This window comes from Macrotis lagotis, chromosome 1 (assembly GCF_037893015.1).
Source record: "Macrotis lagotis isolate mMagLag1 chromosome 1, bilby.v1.9.chrom.fasta, whole genome shotgun sequence".
Classification (NCBI taxonomy): Eukaryota; Metazoa; Chordata; class Mammalia; order Peramelemorphia; family Peramelidae; genus Macrotis; species Macrotis lagotis.
This window is the reverse complement of record NC_133658.1, coordinates 23,186,646-23,208,489: the sequence shown is the minus strand read 5'-3', so window position 1 is coordinate 23,208,489 and position 21,844 is coordinate 23,186,646. Positions and strand designations below refer to the sequence as shown.

General features: G+C 37.0%; 1 protein-coding gene across 7 annotated transcripts in view; it reads left to right on the top strand.

Moving 5' to 3' along the window:
* The window catches only part of ZNF638 (zinc finger protein 638), a 146,688-nt gene that overhangs the window by 91,912 nt on the left and 32,932 nt on the right, over nt 1-21,844 (top strand). For 5 of the 7 annotated variants that reach the window (XM_074195911.1, XM_074195917.1, XM_074195916.1 and 2 more), the window contains 10 exons: nt 6,235-6,381; nt 8,757-8,891; nt 12,571-12,623; nt 13,740-13,789; nt 16,590-16,661; nt 17,437-17,523; nt 17,626-17,685; nt 17,785-17,880; nt 18,394-18,434; nt 18,988-19,119. In XM_074195911.1, coding sequence (XP_074052012.1) covers nt 6,235-6,381; nt 8,757-8,891; nt 12,571-12,623; nt 13,740-13,789; nt 16,590-16,661; nt 17,437-17,523; nt 17,626-17,685; nt 17,785-17,880; nt 18,394-18,434; nt 18,988-19,119 — 873 coding nt within the window. The remainder of the gene's footprint in view (nt 1-6,234; nt 6,382-8,756; nt 8,892-12,570; nt 12,624-13,739; nt 13,790-16,589; nt 16,662-17,436; nt 17,524-17,625; nt 17,686-17,784; nt 17,881-18,393; nt 18,435-18,987; nt 19,120-21,844) is intronic. The other 2 variants (XM_074195913.1, XM_074195915.1) reach the window with 2 other exon arrangements.

Sequence of the window (21,844 nt, the reverse complement as noted above, 5' to 3'; positions counted from 1 at the left end):
TTCAGTGTAGATTATATTACTTTTCTTTTATCATTGTTCCTTTATCTATTCTCATTTGTTTTCCTGGCAATGCTTACTCTGCTTTTTGTATCTGTTCATTTAAGTCTTTATATGCTTCTCAGAGTTCATCTGGTACATGGTCTCTGTAGCTGATCCCAATCCACTGTGTTGCTGAGTGTCATTGACTTGCTTACCTATATCAGGACTCTAGGTCAAACATTTGGATAGTTTCATTCTTTTCTTGGCATAATTCCAAATTTATCTGAAGAATGATTATATCATTTTGTAGCTCCACCAAATATGTGCCTGTTTTTACATGTGACCTCTGCAACATTGACTATTCCCTTCTTTTAACATCCTTGCCAATTTATTTGATGCAAGTTGATCTTTAGGGTCCTTTTGATAAGTAGTTTTAAATTATTACTAAATAAATGAAAATTTTTTATATATGCTTTTTCTTTATATCACTATCAGTTCTAAAGAAAACAGAATAAATCTCTAAATTTATTCTTTTAAAAAAAAGGTCAAAAACACCTGATACAGTTAATAGATCTAACTTTGAGTAAACATAACATTATGTCCTGATTGTCTTCCTCTTTGCTTTGAGGCAAGAAATATCTTTTTGTCATCTGTTTTCTAAGAGCATCATTAGTTTTTCATTATTGAGCTTGTAGCTTTATTTTATTTTGTGATAGGCAGTTTGATTAGGGTGTCTTTCTTCTCACACCCTTTCTGTTGCCATTAGATGATGTCTCAGTTAAATTTTCATTATTCTTGCTTTTTGGCCTTTTTTTAGAGCCTGCCTCCATGTGTTCATTAGTAGTTTAACTGCTTATCTATCAGAGAATGACTGTGGGGTTATTTGTGGATCGTTGTTTTTAAAGTTTTTTAAGCTTTCATTCTGGTTTTTGATCATATTGGGATAGATATTTCTCTCTAAACTTGGAAGCTGTCGTATTTGCATTTGATCTGTGATCTTGTCAATTCGTTGTTTTATTAATTTAATTACAACAGATTTTTATTTAACATGGAGCATTTGACAAAAAAAAAGGAAAAATAAAACCCTTCTAACAATAAATAAAATCAAGTGATTCAGACTTCCTTATAGACTTGTCCAAAAATGTAGATCAGTTCTGCATATGATATCCATCACCTCCCTGTCAGGAAGTGGTGAATATGCTTCAGTTCTCTGAAATCATGATTTTTTTACTGTATTGATCAGTGTTGGTTTTTGTCTTGATGTTGCTGTCATTATATAAATTGTTTTCCTTTCCTCAGAAGTTTTTTTGCTTCCCTCTGAAGCTATTTCTTAGAGTATGGCAGTATCATAATCCTTTGCATTCATATACCATAGTGTGTTACTAAATCCCCAGAAAGTGATCACTCCTTTAGTTTTAAGTTCTTGACTACTATGAAAGAAATTGTTGCAAGTATTTTTATACTTTGGGGTATTTTCTTCAGGAAATATGCTAGAAGTAGCATTGATGGATTAGTGACTTTTGTTTAGTGACTTTTGGGGCAAAGTTACCAAATAGCTTTCCCTAATGACTTGAACCAATTCATAGTTTTGCTCTCAGTTACACAAATATGCCTGTTTTTTCAAAGTCCCTTTAGTATCGATCATTTTCCTCTTTTGTATTTGCTAATATGATTATGAAGTGAAATCTTAGATTTGCTTTAATTTGTATTTCTCTTAATTATTAAGAGTTCTGAAGCATTTTTTCATATAAGTGACTTTGGTTTCTTTTGAAAATTACCTGTATCTTTAATGTATTGGGAAATATCTTTTTAGAATGATAAGTTTGAATCAATTCCTTACATATCTTAGAAATGAGACCTATCTCAAACTAAGAATTCCCCCTCCCTCCACTTTCCTTCTAATTTTTATGCTTTGGGTTTTGTTTGTGGAAAAAAAATTATATAATTAAAATGAATCCTTTTATCTTCTTTAACACTTTTTTGGTGATGCACTCTTCTTTCTTTGTGGATGTGAAAAGTATTTTCTTCTCCCTCCCTTAATTTGTACATGATGTAACCTTGTATATTTTGTTCATGTATCTATTTGGCACTTATTGTGGTATAAGGTATTAGTTTATATCTGTAATTTCTTGGAACCTGTTTCCCAGTTTCTACTTTTCTCAGTGCTGATTGCCAGATAGTGAGCTCTTAGTCTGTTCTCTGAAATATTTAGATTGATTAAACCCTAGGCTCCTATGTTTGTTTTCTCTTCTGTGTATTTGGAGTCTGGCATGGGAATAATAGATTTGTGGAATAGGAAGAAGTAACTGTGGCATTCAGGAAGTGTCAGAAGAATGAGACAGGATTTGGATTTTACAATAGTCATTTTCAGAGTTTAGGATCATAAGAGAAAGATAGTACAATTTTGCTTAATAATGACCATTACACTGGATGTCTTAGAATATCAAAATGCAGGTCCTGGAAGTTGATGAATTATGGAGTCAGATCATTCAAGGTAATATATATTAATTGAAGTTAGCAATTATGAAAATAGTGCTTTGAGTTGAGACATAAATTCAATTAATTACTTAACTCGTTTCATAAGGAGGTAGCCTGCCATGATATCTAGGAGGTGATGTTGATTCTATCTGGACTAATAAATGATATAGATCAATCATCAGAAGCTAAAACACCCCATCGACACCATAATATTTTGTTACATAATTTTAATATTTGTTTATTTTCAGATTTTATTAAATATGTTCAGTCATTTCAGTTGTATTTGACCCTTGTGACCCCATTTGGGGTTTTCTTGGCAAGATTCTGGAGTTGATTTGTCATTTCCTTTTATAGCTTATTATGCAGGTGAAAAAAATTGAGACAAACGGCATTAAATGATTTGCCTTGGGTCACAAAGCTAGTAAGTTTCTGAGACTGGATTTGAACTCGTCTTCTTGTTACTAGCCCCACGCTCTTATTCACTGTTTAGCTGCCCTGTCATATGAACATACTATGTACAAATATATTGTGTATGTTACAGTACAAAAATTTTAATGTACTATAAAGATGATCAATAATAATTTAGAAGTTCTTTAGCAGTTTTCTCCCTTTTTTGCTTTAATTCAGTGTCATTGGATAAACTGTTATTTTTTAAAATGTCCTGTATATGTCCTAGGGAACAGGCTGTACTTGTAAATGGTAATCATTCAACTAACTTGGTTATTGTAGTTGGTCAGAGATAAAAGTAAAATAATTCTTACAATAATAGCAGACATTTATAGAACATTTATTGTGTGTGCCAGGTGCTATGTTAAATGCTGTACTGTTATCTGACTTGATCCTCACACAATCTTGGTATTATTCCCATTTTACAGATGAGGAAACTGAGGCACACAGCTGTTAAGTGGCTTGCCCAGGTCATAAATCTAATGTTTGAAGCAGGTTTCAGAGTCAGGTTTTCCTGATTTTAGACCCAGTGCTCTATCTGTTGTGCCACTTAAATAGGTTGCCATACAAAATGTAGACAATTAGCCAAAATATAAAAGTATAATATATTTGAGTTACTCTTCAGATTGGGTGTTTCGTTGTGTTTTTTGATCTGAGATTGAATGGTAAATTCGGGCTCATTGGGAAGAGTTTCAGGGTTTTCTTTAGAGAAGTGGTGGTTGTTTTTTTTTGTTTTGTTTTGTTTTTTAGAGAAGGGTTTTCTTGAAAGGGAAGGGTGGAGGAGCTCTGAAATCTTGTGTGGCCACAGCTATTGTTTGAGGAGAAAGGTCTCAAGTATATTATACTTGTCTATATTGAAAACTTAGTATTTCAGCTAATTGTCTGGGCAGAGATATGTGGTGCCTAGTGGTTCAGTCAGAGGCTTGTTTGGGGGGCTTTGTGATTATAGAGAAAAGGAGGCAGCAACTGATGGGGGTTGGGTGTCTGGGGTAAGGGGAAGTGAGGACAGGAGGACATTCCACAATACAAAAGTGAGAGGGGGCTGGCTGATGGTCTGAGGCAGAGCCTGTACCAGCAACTCTTTAGGCCTGCCTGTAGCTGGGGCCCATCCCCTATATCCTGAAGGCCTGGAACAAGGAAATTTTCACCCTTGTCCCCTGAATTGTTTTTTCTTTCACATCTAGCAGCCAAAGGGTTCATTTTCTTAATAGTGAACAATGCCATTTTGTACTTCAATGTCAGTGACTTTCTATTGCCTTGAATCAAATATCAACACCTCTAGTTAGCTTTTTTTTAAAAAACGGTTAGAAAGAAATATTTGTCTTTGGGAGAATTTTGACAGAATCTAAAATTGCAAATGTTATTTAGGAAATTCTGAAACAATCATAGGTGGACTTCTGCAAATGAGTTTTGGTTTTTTTAGCAGACTTCCTTTAGAAAGGTCCAAGAAGGTGTGATTGTTATTCTTTGATCGGGTGGAGTAAAAAAGCATCTTGAAGATGCTTTGTCTAAGCACAGAAAACGTGGCTGAATGCTCCCCTGACAAGCCCAAGGCTGTTGTATGCTCTTATAGAGAAGAGAGGCTCCACTGGCGAAAGTTACTCCTGAAGCTCTCTGTTGAAGGCATCTGGGAATATAAATACAAAATCTTGTGTGTCAACAGACAAATAACATGTATAAATAGATGAAGAGAAAAAAAAGATAATGCTACCTAAGAAGGCTGTGCATTTTATTCTCAAAGAAGACTAGAACAGCAGGGAGGGGATGCCATGACATACCCTTGAATTGGATTTAAAGGGGGCTGGGAGGTTGCTGTGCTAAGTCACTAGCCTCACTTTCTCTTCTGAAGTCATCAGGGTCCAGTGGCCAGCGATGGATCAGTCCAACTGTAGATGTCTGGGCACTGAGCAGGAAAGAAGGCCTAGTGATGTGCCATGGGGGTGGGGCCATGTCCTGAAGGAATTTACAAGCTGGAGGCTCTAGAGAAGGGTTGGAGACAGGGATGGCTTTTTTAGAGCTGCTCTTGAGGAAAATTACTTTATTATCTCAGTAAGGTAGGGCTTAACCTAGCTGTCACAGTGGATAAAGCACTGGCCTCTTGGAGTCAGGAAGGAGGACAGGAGTTGGAATCTAGTCCCAGACACTTGAAACCTATTAGCTGTATGACCTTGGGCAAGTCACGTAACCCTGATTGCCTCTCATCCAGGGCCATCTCCTAGGAAGAGGAAGTGAAGCTGGTGACTCAGCACAGCACCTCCTCATTCAAATTCAGTTCACATGCTTGTCATGACCTCACCTCCCTGATGTCATGGTCTTCTTTGAGAATGAAGGACGAAAAAAACCAGGAGGTGACAATTAGGAGGTTTTATAATGATATAGGCATGAGGAAATGAGGCCTTGAATTCCAATGGTAGCTGAATAATGGAAAAAAGGAGACAAAGTTAGATTGGAGATAGAAATTGCAAGATTTGGTAGTTAATTGAATCTGTCCAGGAGGTGGGTAGAATATCAGTATTTTGGAGTTCTGAGGTCCTCATTGCTTTAATTAAATATTCTTATGTCTATCAATTCTTTTTCTTTATAATGTTGTTGCCTATCAGTTGTCCTGGATCTGCTTACTTTGTTCTGCATCTCTTCATACAAGTCTTTTTTTTTATCATTTTTTACAGTACAGTAATATTCTATTATATTTATAAATTATAATTTATTCAAACATTCCTCAGTTGATGAGCACATTCTTTTATTTCCAGTTGTCTACCACAACAAAAAAAAGCTGCTGTAAATATTTTCATACATTAGTCTTTTTCACTTTGCTCTTTTTGGAATGTAGACCCTAGTAGTGGCAAAAATGGGTCAAAGTGTAGGCTCAGTTTTAGGTTTGGGTAAACTTTCAAATTGTTTTCCAAATTGGCTGAACCACTCCATAACCTCATCAACAGTGTGCCAGTGTGTTTTGTCTTCCAGACTGGGCTGAATTTCAAACCCTTGCTTTCAGTAAAATTGAATACCATATGAGAGTATGGTTGGCCCAATGAAAAGTTATAACTATTACTAAGGGAAGAAAAAGCACTTGTGTTAACAATTGTGATTTACTTGTGTCCACTTGTTTACAAAGAACCGTATATGATGTCTTTGTGTCATTTAAAAAGTGCTTTTCAGCATCTGTTACACTAAAATTTGGACACTGTGACTATAAGCGTGGTATTTGAAACATTCATGATTTGTTAGTGTGTTTTTTCCTTTAACTTTAGAAATATTGTTAATTTGAGGGTATAGTGACTTATTTGGATTGCTAGAAATCCAAATAACTTTTTTCCTCCTCCCATACAGCCGTGGGAAGATGAATCCTTGCGTTGTGATACAATTATTCATGTATCAGAGTTACCAACTGATGGCTACACTGAGCAAGATATTATAAAAATAGTTCAACCATTTGGAAAAGTTAGTGATCTCTTGATTGTTCCATCTAGAAATGAGGTAAGCAATTCAATCGGCACTTTTGAAGGAGATAATATTTTATGGGAAATGAATGATAATATATTATAAATTTAAATTCAGAAATTACTTATTTTTACCAGCTCTCCTGGGTCATCCCCTTTATCCCCATAATTTCCCAAACCCTTTTTAAATTAGATCTATGATTTCATTGATGTAGGCAGCTTGGCTCAGGACCTGTTTTGCCTCTTGATAATATAGAGCAGGGTCATCCAACCTTGCTGAGTTTTTATTGAGACAAACTATTTTGGTTTCCCATTTTGGTGAGAGCTCTGCGGTAGCTTGACTTTGTTTACTAAAGCATTTAGTAAACTCACAGGTGGCCGCATAAAAATCGCCCTGCTGACCATTTGCAGTCCAGTCCATGGTCCCGCATTTTGGACAACCCTGGTGTCGAGTTATCAGAGACAGTCAAAGATTATGTGACTTGCCCAAGGTCACAAAGCCAGTGGGTAGTAAAAGTGGGTCTTCCTGATTCCAAGACTGGTTATCTCCAGTCTGCTGTGTGGCCTTTCTCCTTTAGGTATCCTTGCTCCTTTATGATGTGTTTTTGTGTAGTTTTACAGTCTACAATTGGTTGTGTTTTTTTCTGGAAGTCAGAAGTAGAATTAGACTTCTTGTTCATTCATTACCCAGCTTTAATATATTGCAGTTATTCCTAAGAGTTTTGATAAGGCAGGCAGCTTCTTGTTCTGAAACATAAAAAGCCTGACATGGTATCCAGAATTGTGTGGATTAATCCAAGACCCATATGCTCCAGAGTTGGGTAGGTGTGTCACTGAGCTCAACCTTCTTCCCACATCCCTGAGAAATGACTCTTTAGTTGGTATAGGAACTCTTACATGAGATCACGTTTTATAAATTCTAAGGATATTTTCTGTTTCTATTTCATTAATTTGCTGCACTTTGCCTTCCCTTCAATATCTCTATACTATAAACTTTATATCAGTTTTCCTCTTTCTCTCATAAATAACATCTGATATTACCTTTTATTTTGATTGGATGAATTTTAGTCTGGAATGAAGTAATAATGGAATTTAAGATAGATGTTTCTAAAGGAGTCAGTCTTAAGCTTCCATCAATCTCTATTGGAATACTTATAAAATGCTTAGTTTTGACAAAAAAATTTTATAGTATTTGGAAATGAGTGGCTTCTGACCCTGCACTTTCAGTCCATACCAGAAAGAAGTTCCTTTTCCTGCAGCTAAAACATTCCTTGTGACCAACTGACCAACTAACTTGCTGCATATTCTGATTGGCTTGTGTCTTGCCTTGCCATTCTCCCTTCTGCACCCCAGTAGAAGGAAGGAAAAGATGAGGGTGTGTTCTTTGCCAAGGACCTCCGGCCATGAGGATTGCTGCTTCATGGCAGGATCTACTTTGGACAGAGTTCTAAGCTTGTCAAATTTTATGTCTAGTTTTAAAGTAAGCTATTTGATTTTGAAAAATTTGTTTTTAAGGATGTATATTTGGTTATTTGTCAATGAACATATCATTTTACCATATTCAAACAAGAATACAGCTCTTTTCTGTCAAGTCTCTGCAACTTGAGAATAGGTTTCCTAGAAGGCAGCTTGGTCTTTTTTTGAGTGTCAATAAATGGATTTGGCTAGTAATTGTTTTCAGAATATCATTTAGTATTAATATTCACTGCCATCTGAATTTACAAAGCACATAATATATCTTTTGACCCTAAACTATGATTTAGTGGGTGTTAAACTCATTTTCAAATGAGGAGTCAGAAGTTGGGAGAGGTCTCACATCTAGGAAGTATTTGAGGCAAGGTTTAACCTGGGGATCTTGCTTCTATAGCATGCTTCATTACAAATAAAGCTATAGGGCAGATTGTCGCTTTTATAGTGATTCCTCATTATTTATTGTTAAGTGTAAAGATGAATAGAAAATAAGGAAGCAAACCATTGATGTGAACAGATCATGAAATACAAGGCTAGATAAGGAAGCAGGGTGAAAGAAATAAGATCCACCTCTTCTGCTCCTCATAATGCTATCTATAGATCAACTCTTCTGCTTCATGGTTCTGCCTTACTCTCTCCTGGCCTGCTCTTCTGGGGGTTGCTTGGGCCTCATCTACTTTCCCAGGGGTGACTCTTGGACAGAATCTTCTGTTGGTTTCCCAAACTGTAGTTGGAATGCCCACAGCCATCTGCTTAGCCTTGTGGGTGCTCTAAGTGGAGAACTTGGGAAGAGGGGGTTCCACTCTTAAACACCATAAGTATCAAACAGGAAATTAGCAAGGAAAATTAGTACACTGAGGGAATCACCAGTCCATTTACATGTCTAACACTTTTTTAACATGACTTTAAGGAGATGAGGCATAAACTTGCCATTTCTTTTAGGCCTACTTGGAAATGAAGTTTAAAGAGGCTGTGGCAGCTGCCGTGAAATACTGTGAAACAACACCGGTGCAGGTGAAAGGGAAGCGGGTGAAGATCAGTGCAGCAGGGAAGAAGAAACTGCCAAGCACTGTTCAGGTAATTCATTCCTCAGGGAGCCTGGGCATCCTCACTGTGGTCAGGATGCAACATATGGGAAATGACTTTCTAAATTTCATAGCTGAGCTCCATAAATAAAGCTTTTTGAGGCTTTTTAAAAGATGAAAAAAATTTTATTGGAGCGATTGCATATTGTTGTATTTTAGAAAAGTACTTATAGCTAGTATTTTCTGATTATTGTGCTGTCCTTGAACATTCTAGTTATTCCACTGTGCTGCACATGTAGATGGTGTGTAATCTGAGAATGAATGAGTATGGATGATATAGTCACTGGACCAAAGGACAGGAAAATGGACTTTGAGCTATTTTGGTAACACTATTTCAGTGCTACCTTCAGTATTTCAAAACATTATTCTGAGAAGGGAAAGGATCTATAGGATTCAACTGACTGCCAAAAAGTGGAGCCAGGGCTTTAGAGTACAAAAAAAAAGTTTAAGAAACCTTGGTCTTTTGTTTGTCACCTTTGTTGCCATTCTGAATTCAAGAATGAATCTTTACTGGATAATCAGTACTGATGTTACTAATAGCTTTTGACCTCTCAGCCATATTACGAAACAGCCCCAAATTTTCTTTGTTTCCATTTTCCATTTTCCATTTTTATTTTAGGAAATATATTTCAGACACAATGAAATATTTAAAATTCCGTTTCTAATTTTGTAACAATATGGAGAGTTAATACATGGATTGTAATGCTTCATTTATTAGACTCTGGAGGGCATAATAAAAAAAAATTGGAGTGATCCCAACTTGAAAATGAATTTAATATTTGAATGGAGAAGACATGCATATAAAAATAGAAGGTGACTCTGAAGACTTAGTGCCATTTTGAGTTTTACCAACTTAACTGTTTAATAGCTACTAAAGTTCAGAAGCTCATTCATATTTTTGAAACAACCTATACATTAAAGACATTTCTATATAGAAGCATGGACACATAGACACAAAATGATTAAATACAAGATACTGTGGGAAGGAAGACATTAGTTGTGAGGTGGATCAGCAAAGGTAGAGAACGGATTTTATGAGCCAGAGATAGGAAGGCCGCTAACATAAAGGCATGAAAATGTGTAATGTGAGAGTGAGGAAGAGAAAAAGCGGAAGCAGGTAAGAATCATTCATTTAATATCTTCATGATTTGCTAAAGGGTGACTGAGGTTACAAAGAAAGACAGACGAGCTCTCCAGCTGCTCCCAAAGAAGCCAGCATAGACAAGATAAAACAGAGATAGGAAAACTGGAGATTTGGGAGGGGCATGGCTGGCACTAGAACTAAGAGGTCTCATCAAGAATCATCTTGTCAAGGTGAGATTTTTAGCTGGGACTTGAAGGTAGCTAGGGAGCAAGGATGTGGGAGGAGTACATTGCAGTGAAGAGCCAGCCTCCAGTCAGGAGTTAGTGGGTCTTGTCTGAGAAACAGCATGAAGGCTGATGTTACTAGATAGAGGAGCATGTTGGAGGCGGGTGTGAGGAGCCTGGAAAGATGAGAGGGACAGATTATGAACGGCTTTGTACCTCAGGGGAAGAATTTACAATTGATCCAAAAAGCAATAGGGAGCCACTGGAGTTTGTTGAATAGAGTGGGAGGTATGTGACACAGTCTGACTTACACAGGAGGAAGACCAAGTTGATGGTTAAGTGGAGAATGGACTAGATTTGGGGAGACCCTCCAGCATACTATTTACAGTAGTCCAAGCAGGAAGTGATGCTAACCTGCTTCAGTGGGAAGGGGGTGGTTGTGTAAGGGGAGAGGAGCACAAGTGAGAGCTGTTTTGTAGGTAAAAATTGACAGACCTTTGCAACAAATTTCAAGAGAGAGAGAGGGAGGAGTGAAAGATGGCAACCCAGATTGTAAGCCTGCATGACTGGATGGTGGTGCCTCCAACAGTAAGAGGAAAAATTAGGAAGTAGGGGGGCTGTTTGTGAGAAGATAAATGAGTTCGGTTTGGAATATGTTGAGTTTAGAATGTCTACAGAACATTTGGTTTGAGATGTCTAATAGATACTTGGAGATGCAAAAGCAGGTTCAGCAGAGAGTTTAGGGTGGGATACGTAGGAGGAAACTCAGAATAAAGATGATCATTGTATTCATGGGAGCTGACCATCAAGTGAAATAATCTAGAGGGAGAAGAGAAGATGGCCTATGACAGAGACCTTGGAGATTCCTTTTAGTTAGTAGTGATGACCAGCAGTAAAGGAGATGGAAAGAAGTGGTTTGTCTGACTTAAGATCACTGGTAAGCCACTGCAGAGAGTGGCTTCTTTCACACGTTCAGGTTACAAGTCAGACTGTAGAGGCTTTGAGTGCAGATGGTTTTCTCAAGGAGTTTAGCTACAGCAGAGTAGAGAGATATGAGGAACTGTGGAAGTGTGTGTAATCTGTAGAGAAACAGTAAAGAGAAAGAAGATAAGTGAGAGGTGGGGGTGATAGTAGTGGAGCAGTCTGGAGGAGATAGAGCAGAGTTGGGATCCACTTGGACATGAAGAACGGTTTGCCATGGCAAGGAGTACAGCTTCCTTATGGAAGTCAGGCATAAGAAGAGAGCGAGACCAGTTTTTACAGCAGAGGTTGATGGATATAGGGGAAATTGAGGAGTCCAAGGTGATGGTGAAATTATCTAGTAAAATTGACTCATTAGAATAGTGTTGTCTTTGATAGAAATAGGGCAAATTTGGGAGTTGGGGGAATGTCTGGGGGAAAGATAAGGAGCTTAGTTGTAGATATAGTGAGTTTATGTCTTTTGGACATCAGTCTTGAAATCTCCAACAGGCAATTGGTAAAATGGGATTGAAACCCAATGGAGAAACTAAGGTTGGATATGTGTGTTGGATATGTATTTGCTCAAAGAGCAAATAGCTAGAGCAAAACTCATGGGACTTGATGAGGTTACTTTGAGAGAGTATTATGAAAGGGACTTGGAAAACTGTGGGGGGACAACAGTTGGGAGTCATGATGTGGATATGGTGAACCAGCAAAGGAGACTAAGGAGTATTGTGATAGGTAGGAGGCAAACTAGGTGAATGAACATGGTCTCATGAAAACCCAGAGAGAAGAGTCTCTAGAAGAGGCAATCAGGGCAGCTAGATGGTGCAGCAATAGATAGAGCCTCTGGCCCTGGAGACAGGAGGACCCGAGTTCAAATCTTTCCTCAGACCTTGAGCATGTCGCTTAGCCCATCGCCTTGAAAAACCCAAACAATGTCTAGAAAAGGCCTTCACTAGTGTTTGTTAATGGAAAAGATAAATTACAAAGGATAAGAACTGAGAAAAGACCCTCTTGTTTGGCTAATAGGAATCCCTGGTAACTTAGAGAAAGCAATTTGAATTGCAAGGTAATGTCAGAAGCTATAACATCACACTTTTGGAAAGAGTGAGAGGAGAGAATTTGACAACATTGAATGCAAATAACTTTTAAGGATATCAACTGAGATGGAAAGAAGAGCCAGAATATGGGATGAGATGACCAGTTCTAAGTGAAAGCTGTAATAATATCTAATGAGAGAGAGAGAGAGAAGGCATATTTGGACATGACTCAATAGATATAGAAAGGAAGGAAGACTGTCAAACTAAGGTTTGGATTTTGGGTCAATAATAGTACCATTGATAGAAACAGACTTAAGTCTGTTAGTTGGGTGTTTTAAAATCAATCTCTTTTATTTTTAGAACAAAGATGGGAAAAAAGTAGTTTCTGAAACAAAGAAACCATCGACTTCAAAGTAAGTGTTTCTAAGGCTATATTTTGGGAATGGGGTTCTGAACTAAAGGATGGTCTTTTAAGAATTGCTTGTTTTATGAACAAACTTAACATTTTAATTTATAGTGTTGGATGCCTTTCATTTTTAACAACAGCCATTTTATTTTATTTTGGTTACAGGTAAAGAAAATTTTCAACATAGATTTTTTTTGAAAGTTTTTGAATTCCATATTTTTCTGCTTCCCTTCTCCCTTCCCAGGACAGCAAATAATCTGATACAGGTTATATGTGGATAACCATGTTTATATATGTGGATAACCATGTTTAACATAGCTCTATATTAGTCATGATGTGAAAGAAGAATTTGCAAAAGAAAAAACTGAAAGGAAAAAAACAGAAAGCAAATTTTAAAAAAGTAAAACTGGAAGGCTAGGTGGTGAAGTGGATAGAGCACCAGCCCTGGAGTCAGGAGTACCTGAATTCAAATCCGACCTCAGACACTTCATAATTACCTAGCTGTGTGGCCTTGGGCAAGCCACTTAACCCTATTTGCCTTGCAAAAAAAAAACCCTAAAAAAAAAGTAAAAACAGTCTGCTTTAGTCTGTATTCAGACACTCCAGTGTTTTTCTTTGGATGTGAATGGCATTTTCTATCACCAATCTTTTAGAATTGTCTTTGCTTATTGAACTGCTGAGAGGAGCTAAGTCTGTCATGCTAGATCTCACACACATTGAACATCAGCTATTTTTTTTTTATTCTTTTCACCCTCTCAATTAACCTTCTATAAATAAAGATAAACAATAACGCATAATAAATGTAATGACTGCTTGACACTCCATAGAGTGTCCTTTGGCTCTCCTCTCTTTCCCTTGTCTACTCAAAGAATAGAGGAACTTTCTCATCCTTACCTTTGTATGCGTATTGTTTGTCACAGTTGTTGAGTCTTAAGTTGCATTTTCTTCCAACTTATCTTAAGACTTACTCAGGTCTTCTTACTAAAATAAGATATCTTAAGATGCTGTTGTGCTATTTGCAGATTAAATAGTGCAGTTCTTAAAAATTGAGAGTAATTTTAACCTCTTGAATTTGTAATAAAGGCAGTGGTTTTAAAAAAAACCTTTCTACTTTTTTCATTAGAAAAGATGCGGAAGCTTCAAAGACTGAATCTGTAATGTCAGTGTCCACTGGTAAGTAGACCTGGCTGCAGGATTTCTTTTCTGCTAAATTTGATTTATATTTTTTCCTTTCCTAACTTTGATTCTAAACCTTCAGAGGCCCAAGGCAACAAAGGAGAACAGTTGTGTGATTTTTACTGAGGTTGGACAAAGTGTATTTATGAGAAAACAGAGAGAGAGTGTAAGTACAAGAAAGAAAGAAACCAGGGCAAGTTATTAACACAGCCTAAGCCATGGTTGACTTGGTAGAAGCAGAAAAGCCTTGGAAAGACAAACTGGACTTGGAAGTGACAAAAGCTGATTATTCAGTACTGGGGGAACACAGACAACACTTTGCCACATGTCAGAAAAAGGAGGTTCAGAGTGAGACTTGTCCTGAGGGCTGTTTGGCATACAAGTGAATGAGGAGCACTAACATGGATGTGAGGAGGCCTGCAGAGCCAGCCCCAGGAGCAGAGATAACTTCTGGAATGGAGCTCTGTTCTCATTTTATACATGAGAGCTAGTAGGATCTGGAGAATCGCGGATTTTCCAAGGTCATGCAGCTTCTTATTTAGTGTCATATGGGGAACTAGAACTCAAATCTGGTATTCAACTGTATTCACAATTGAGACAAACTGACTTTTTGTAAATGGAGAAAAAGAAATTAATTCCCATATACTTTGAAAACTCAACTAGAAGGGTTTTGGTAATAACGAGATTGAGAAGGAATAATTATTGTGAGATGTGCTCTGCTTATAACATTTTTTGCTCTTAGAGAATATCAGGGAATCTCCTTTGGAACCCTGCATGTTGATAGCTGGAAAGAAGGTGCAAGCACGCCTGGAGGTTGTGGGTCTGAATCCTAGGGGAAATTGTCAGCTTTAGAGGTCTGGACTATGACTCATGATGCTCTTGATCTCTCCCTTGGACCAAAGATTTGGACCTGGGTTTGCCAAGAAAAGCAGAAGTATTTGGTAGAAATGCTGCAGGTCTAAGGAGGAAGGCAAGACAGACAGCTGGAGAATCTTTGTTAAGGTTTTCAGGATTGATTGGAATTCTGTTTGAATCTTTTGTTTACCCAGCAACATCCTAGCTTCGCTCTCGGTGCCTGGCAGCAAATGGTAGTTGAGATGTCTGACTCTCGGAGGTAGCACCATCCATTTCATAATGATTGCAACTAATGATGAATTTCTTGTTGCCTCTTTAAAATCATTGATCTCTTGACTCCAGGTTGCAATTGTTTAAGCTAGACTTGTGATTTGAGATTGATAATACCTCTTTCTTGTTGCTTCAGCCAATTTAACAAAAACTGAACAAGTCACAGCCAAAGTGATGAAGCCTGCTGGTGTGTTGTGGATTAGGCATATACTCAATATATTAGAGAATTTAAAAATTTAAGCAGAGTTTAGGAATGGTGTTAGATTTTTCATGTAATGGGCAAGGCTATTGAAAAATAGAAGTTTACATAACCACCCAGAAAATTTCAGAAAGTTATGACTTAATATATAATGTTGTTTCTTCATTTATAATCACCCAAATAAGTTGTAACAGTCTAAGCCAGGTGATAGGGGTAGTAACTTCTCAGCCGAGATATTAAATGTATCTCCAGCCCCCTCTCCGTGACTGAGGTCATAATTTATAATTACCTTTTGCAAAATTGGCAAGGTGATATTTCTCCTGCAATTTTTGCCTAGGATTGCCCTTCATGGACACTGTAATGTGTTGTAATTCAGGAAGAGATAAATTGATGAACTTGTTCCACATGCTACTCTTGCTATAAATAAAATTAAATCCATGAGATGAAGTATTGGTCCACCAGCCATGAATTTGATTGTTTGGGGAGTAGGGGAAAGCTCTTCCTTTGAGTAGTTCTAGTCTCCATTGGTGTGGTGTGCTGGTCATCTTCAATATGAGGGCAGGGACTCCCTGTAAGTTAGCACAGCCTTAAGCAGTACCCTGAAAGAAGAGAGCTGAGGCCCTCCTAATCAGGGTCAAACTTGGAGTGCCAAGGTTGTCTGAGGTTGTGACCAGTGGACTTGTCATTCTAGTGAGCCTTTGGGAGGAATGGTACCAGCTCTTGAGTGTGGTTGACTCTTCAGGCCACTTTATACATTCGCTTTCTCCATCGAGGGTGAGCTGTCTTGCCAAATGGCCAGGGAAGACTTCATTGAAGGACTTTGGCATCTCACAAAGGTCAAGCATACCTCAGGACAGACTCGATAGGTGGAATTAGTCTCCACACTCATTGACTCACTCTGGTAACTGTTGGTGCTGACAAAGGCACAGACTTGGGGACTTGATGTTTCTAGCTATAGCTCTGTGTGGAGCCCTTTCAATTTGAATAGCCTTTCAGGGTAGGAGGCTGTGGTCACTGGACACTGAAGGGTCAGAAAAGCTTAGGTGGCCTGTAGAACTGCTGTGGAGTTGGAGTTGTGACACACTATTTCTGGGGCCACTGAGAATCACTTTCAACGTTCTGTTAAGAGCTAGGGACCTGCCCAGGCTCCTTCTGGAAGGAATATATGGAGCATTCTAGAGTTCTAGACATCCTGACTCTTGTAGCTTAACTTCTTGGGGACTTTGTGATATCCCCCAAGAAGTTGGTAGCAAACTTTTTCTTATAATATATTCATTTTTTTCTTATCTGTTATTTATTAACCTGTGAATGTCCCATGCTTTAAAGATGACGTTTCTAGTTATGAAAGCAGTAGTATAACTTTGCTGCTTGTTTTTACTTTCATTTTTTAGACATTAAGGATTGAATGATAGCTGAATACAAAGTTTTGTTTTAAAAAATGAACCAGTCTTGACTCTAATTTCTATAATTTAGGAAAGTCATCAGTTAATAAAAAGTCTGTGATTTCCGCAAGTGCTAAAAGTAATAAAACTTCTAACAAATCAGGTAAGGCTGCTGGAAGCACAAAGCAGGTTTTAACCTATTCATAATGTGACTCTTTAAAATAACATGTCATCTGAAACAACTTCTAAACTCTGATATTCCCCAAACTCATTCAAGTTTCAAAAATCTCTTTAGTTTTGGCCCTAAATAATTGGGTAGATTTGAATATTTCTTTTTAAAAAAGACTTTACCAAAAGCTTTTGTCTGAAGATCTTCTAAATCATTAGATGAAGAACCTTCCAGGTCAGAGTTTAATAAGTTTGTTTTGTCATTTTGGATTTTCATTTGGGGTCCTCCTTACCATATCTTGTTTTTTATTGTTATCTTTTAAAACAAGGCAAATACTTTATAAGAATTTAGACTTCCTTAACATTATCTCTGAAGTAGAAGACTAAATGTTTAAAGTATGCTATTTCTCAGATTGAATATGATTGAAACAAAATACATTACCTATTAAAAAATCTAAATCATATTCTGTGAGTGGATTCTGCCAGTGGAGGAAGAAGGTGAAAGCAATGATCTTTTGAGGACCGTTTTAGTCTCAATTCTGCAGAATGAGGTCTACTACATTATCTAAAAAATGGTTTCTGACACAATGAAGTTCATAAATTTAATGCTGAAAAGAATGAAACCAGTGAATGAATGGTAACGAAAAAAATATCAGAGGAAAGCTGAACTCCAAATATGGCAGTACCTAGGTGTAAAACAAGCTATATGATTGAGTAAGCTGTGCATGCAATGGATGTTGGAATAATTGTTTTAAATCTATTTCTAACAGCAAAACCTAGTGGAAAGAAGACAATAGAAAGCAAAAAACCAATAGATCCCCAAATTAAAGACTCTAATAAGATTGGGACAGTGCAAGGTAAACTTAGACTACCATTTTAATATTTGCTTTCAAAAAATCAAACTGCTTGAAATATTCATGTGATAGACTTTTTTTCATTTTGCTGAATTTTTTTTAAAGAGAAACCTGCACCATTGCTGACTGAATCAGATCAACTTACCAAGACTTTAGTTGACAAAGGTAAGCAGTAGACTTGGTTAGATGATAATTTAGATTTAGATTTATTTTTTGTCTTAGTCTGCTTTTGTGATGCATTAAAAAGAAAAATTTTCATAACAGAAAACACTGAAATCAGAAGCATTTCAGAAGCCAAAAACATTCCTGAAACCAAGATCACCGAGGGCTCTGTTAAAGAACATAAAGAACATGTTTCAGGTAGGTGAAAAGATAAATTTTGTTCATGTGTTAATTTGGCTTGTAAACCCAAGGGATGATTTTTTTCTTTTTTCTTTATACTTTTTTAATTTTTCAAGGCAATGAGGCTAAGTGGCTTGCCCAAGGCCACACGGCTAGGTAATTATTAGGTGTCTGAGGTCGGATTTGAACCCAGGTACTCCTGACTCCAAGGCCTGGTGCTCTATTCACTGCGCCACCAAGGGATGATTTTAACTAAATAAAATTAGCTGCCCTATTTTATGACCAAGTCAAATGTGGAGTGTGACATGGTTTTCATTCTGTTAGTAAAGTTTGTAGGAATCTTGTAGATTTGATGCATTTTTCCCTCTCCATATATTTCATCATAATTGTAAAAATGTATCCTTCAAAGTAATAAATTGATCATCCTGCACAAGCTAAAAATCACTTGTCTGTGTTTACAAGCCAGCTTTAGTTTTGTTTGTCAGATGTGCTTGTATAGATGACTTTTCAATTGTTTTTGTCTCCATGAAGCTGTTTCAGGGATGACTGAAAATGAGGATTCATTTGGCAAGGTGGGTTTCAATATTAATTTGAATTGAAGTAATTGCATTATAGTTTTTTGAAAGTTGAAATTGTGGGAATGCGATAAAAATACCATTTCCTTTTCCCCTAATAGACAATTTAGGATATTGGTTATGATGTCAAATTTCTATTTCTTTGGGAAGTTTAGAAAGAATTTGTCTTTGCCTCACATGTCCCTTTATCATTGTGAAAATAATGTAGATAAAGATATACAAGAAATCTGAATTAAGCAAAGAATTCATTTATATAAATATTATTTGCAAAATGTTTTTATTGATAGTCTTTATATCATTAAATTCTGAGTACATTCTTTCCCTATTTCTGCAACCAATTTTTGTTATAAAAATTTGAATAGTGAGAAGAATCAGGGAATCCAAACAATCTACATTCCTGTATGTGTCTAGTCTTCCACACTCACAGTAACTCCTATTTTTTAATGAATTAAAATTCCTGACTTTTAAATGTTTAAAAACAAGTATTTGAACAATATGAAATAAAAGGAAAGCTAAAAGGAAATAACTGTATCCTAATCTTGATTTAAAGGAAACTGAAGAAATGTGCATTGTCCTTATTTCAAATTTGCCAAATAAAGGCTATTCTACAGAAGAAGTTTCCAATCTGGCAAAACCATTTGGTGGTTTCAAGGATATTTTGATTTTATCATCTCATAAAAAGGTAGGAAATTTTTTTTTGCAGTAAGGAAAGCTTCGATTGCATATTCAAGTGGTCTGTAGAACTTCTCTTTAAAAAATATTACTTTTTCTGTGAATTGCTGAATTAAGATGTACATATTTAAGATATTAAATTAATTTCAGTTGTTAAGAAACAGCAATTATTAAAGCTGTCAAATTTTAGAGTAGTTAGTTGGTGCAGTAGATAGAGCACTGACCCTGAAGATAGGAGGACCTGAGCTCAAATCTGGCCTCAGAAACTTAATAATTACCTAGCTGTGTGACCTTGAGCAAGTCACTTAGCCCCCCCCAAAAAGCTGGGGGGATTAAAGTCAAATTTGGTCTTAGTAAATACTGACAATCATTTTTTAATGTCTGTGCTAATATACATAAAAATGCTTGCGTAACAGAACAAAGTATTACTTCTGCAGTTTGTTGAATGCAAAGATGTGAGGTTTCAAAAAGAAAAATAAAGATATTCCTTGCCCTGTAAAGTTTTTTTTAGGTCTTGTTTTATCATTACTATAACAATAATGAAGTAGGTGATGAGAATTAGTAGAAGATATATTTGTACATCCACATAATATTACAGGCCATATTTAAAACTTCCATTAATTTAGGTAGTTGTTCTTCGCACTGGCTTACTCTTTCCTCTTGTGAATCCAGGCAAATTACTGAAGATTTGAAATTATGGGGGGGGGGGGGTCATAGAATGCCAAATGCAGCCATTGGAATCAGTTTTTTTGCTCACTTGTGACAAAACTTCATGCAAACTCAATTAAAAAAATAAAATAATTGGAAACATAGTGTGCTAAAACAGGAAAATAATACAAATAGTTTTCCTGTAAAGCCTAAATCATCACCTCTCTGTACATTTATATCTATTGGAGAAAAATTAAAAGTGATTATCACATGATTATAGTCATTGTGTAAATTCTTATAGTTCTGCTTCTTTTGAGGTTTGTGTTTTTTCGCCAGCAAGGAATTGTAGGAAGATTGTAATCTGCATCAGTAGACTGGGATTGGAGATGGTACAAATTGTGATAATCCCAGAAGTTGGAACACCTTCCAGCTTTTCTGTTTTATATCTGTAGGATTTCTCTGTATTCATTTTTTTAACCAGTTCTGATTTACCACAGTTTTGTTTTTTATGCACCCTTAAAGAAGCTGAGATTAGGTCTTATATTCCTTTTAATGTAGGTTGAAGAAAAAATGAATACATGAAGGATCTGTGCACAGTCCAGTTAATTGCTTAAAAATGTATAAAGATTAATTAACAGACCCAGAATCATCCAGTGTCGTCACATGTAGGGTTTGAATCTGGGGCTTCTTAACTTAAAACCTAACCCTATCTCCTGCTTCTGAAAAGAGCAAGCTGTTTTTTGTTTCTCATTTCAAAAGGTTGGTTATTGTTAGATTTGTTTAGGGAAGCTAGAGTCCTTGGTCTTCCTGAGTTGCCATGAACGTTAAGCCTACTGAATGTCCTCCCTTGAATCTAGCACCAACCCCAGGGGCTTCTTGAGGTTGGAGGAGACTGCAGGCTACCCTGGCCAGGGTCAGGGCTCCTCTCAGTCGGGAATTGGCCCCTTGCACTTCCCAGCCTGGTCAGGAGACCTGGGGTGCTGGGCCCTCCCACCCCTAAGACAAACCATGTGGTAAAAGTTCAGAATTTAATGTGTTGTACAGATGGCATTGTTCATTTATCATGTCAGGCTGCAGTTTATGGTGGGGGAGGAGGATGTGTTTTCTTCAGAGTCCACTGAGTACAATTTCTTCTTGAGAATTTAAGATAGTGAATAACTCAAGTGGGTCATTTTCCACGATTCTACTTTTGAAGCCTGAGATCAGAAATGGTCCCCTTCAAACATTAGGTTGGCTGAAAGGAAGGTAACAGCCTACTCTTCACTTGAAAATTCAGTTAGTAATCTTAAGCAGCCATTCTAAAGAAGTCACTGCATTCATTTGAGAGCTGGTATGGCCAAGTGGAGTCAGGGCCACCACGGCACAAATCTTGCCTCAGGCAGTGCCTGGCCATGGGGCCAATCTGCCTTGGGGAGAATTTTTCCTTATCAGCAATTCCTCAAATCACAGGCTGTATTAAGGGGAGGGGAATCCTATGGCATTTAGGGTGGTATTCTTCTAGTTATTAAATGGTTTTATATAAACTTAGGGGTTTTGCCCTTTAGGACAGATAAAGTGCCTTTTCCCTAAGACATAAGTTTAAGTACCTGGTTGGATGGAATAACTAAAGTAAAGGTTATTTATTGTAACTAGAGTAAATCCAGTAGTATTTTAATGAGTTTGGGAAGGTTCATGGAATTTGATAAACTGCTGCTGTAGGTCAAGGGATTCATAGAGAAGGTGATGGTCTTAGCAGAGATACTGGGGTGACTGAAGGGATCCAGGAAGAGCTACAGGTTTGTCATAAAAGTAGCTGGAGGTTGCCTTATAGTGTGTTCAGCATAGTTTAAAAATGTGCATTGCAAGGTTTATATACATCTCATGGTGTTTTTCAAATGAAATTTTCTTTTGCACAACTTTTCCTTAAAATATATCCATGGAGCCTATAAATACTGTTGCTTGTGCAATCTAGCAGATTGATAAGACCCCAGTGGGTTAAGGGATGGGGGTTGCTGGGGGCAACTGGGAGCAGAAGAGAGATTAAACCTATATGGTCTTGAACTGCCACAAGCAATAAATCCCACCTTGTGGTTAATATTTTATAGAGG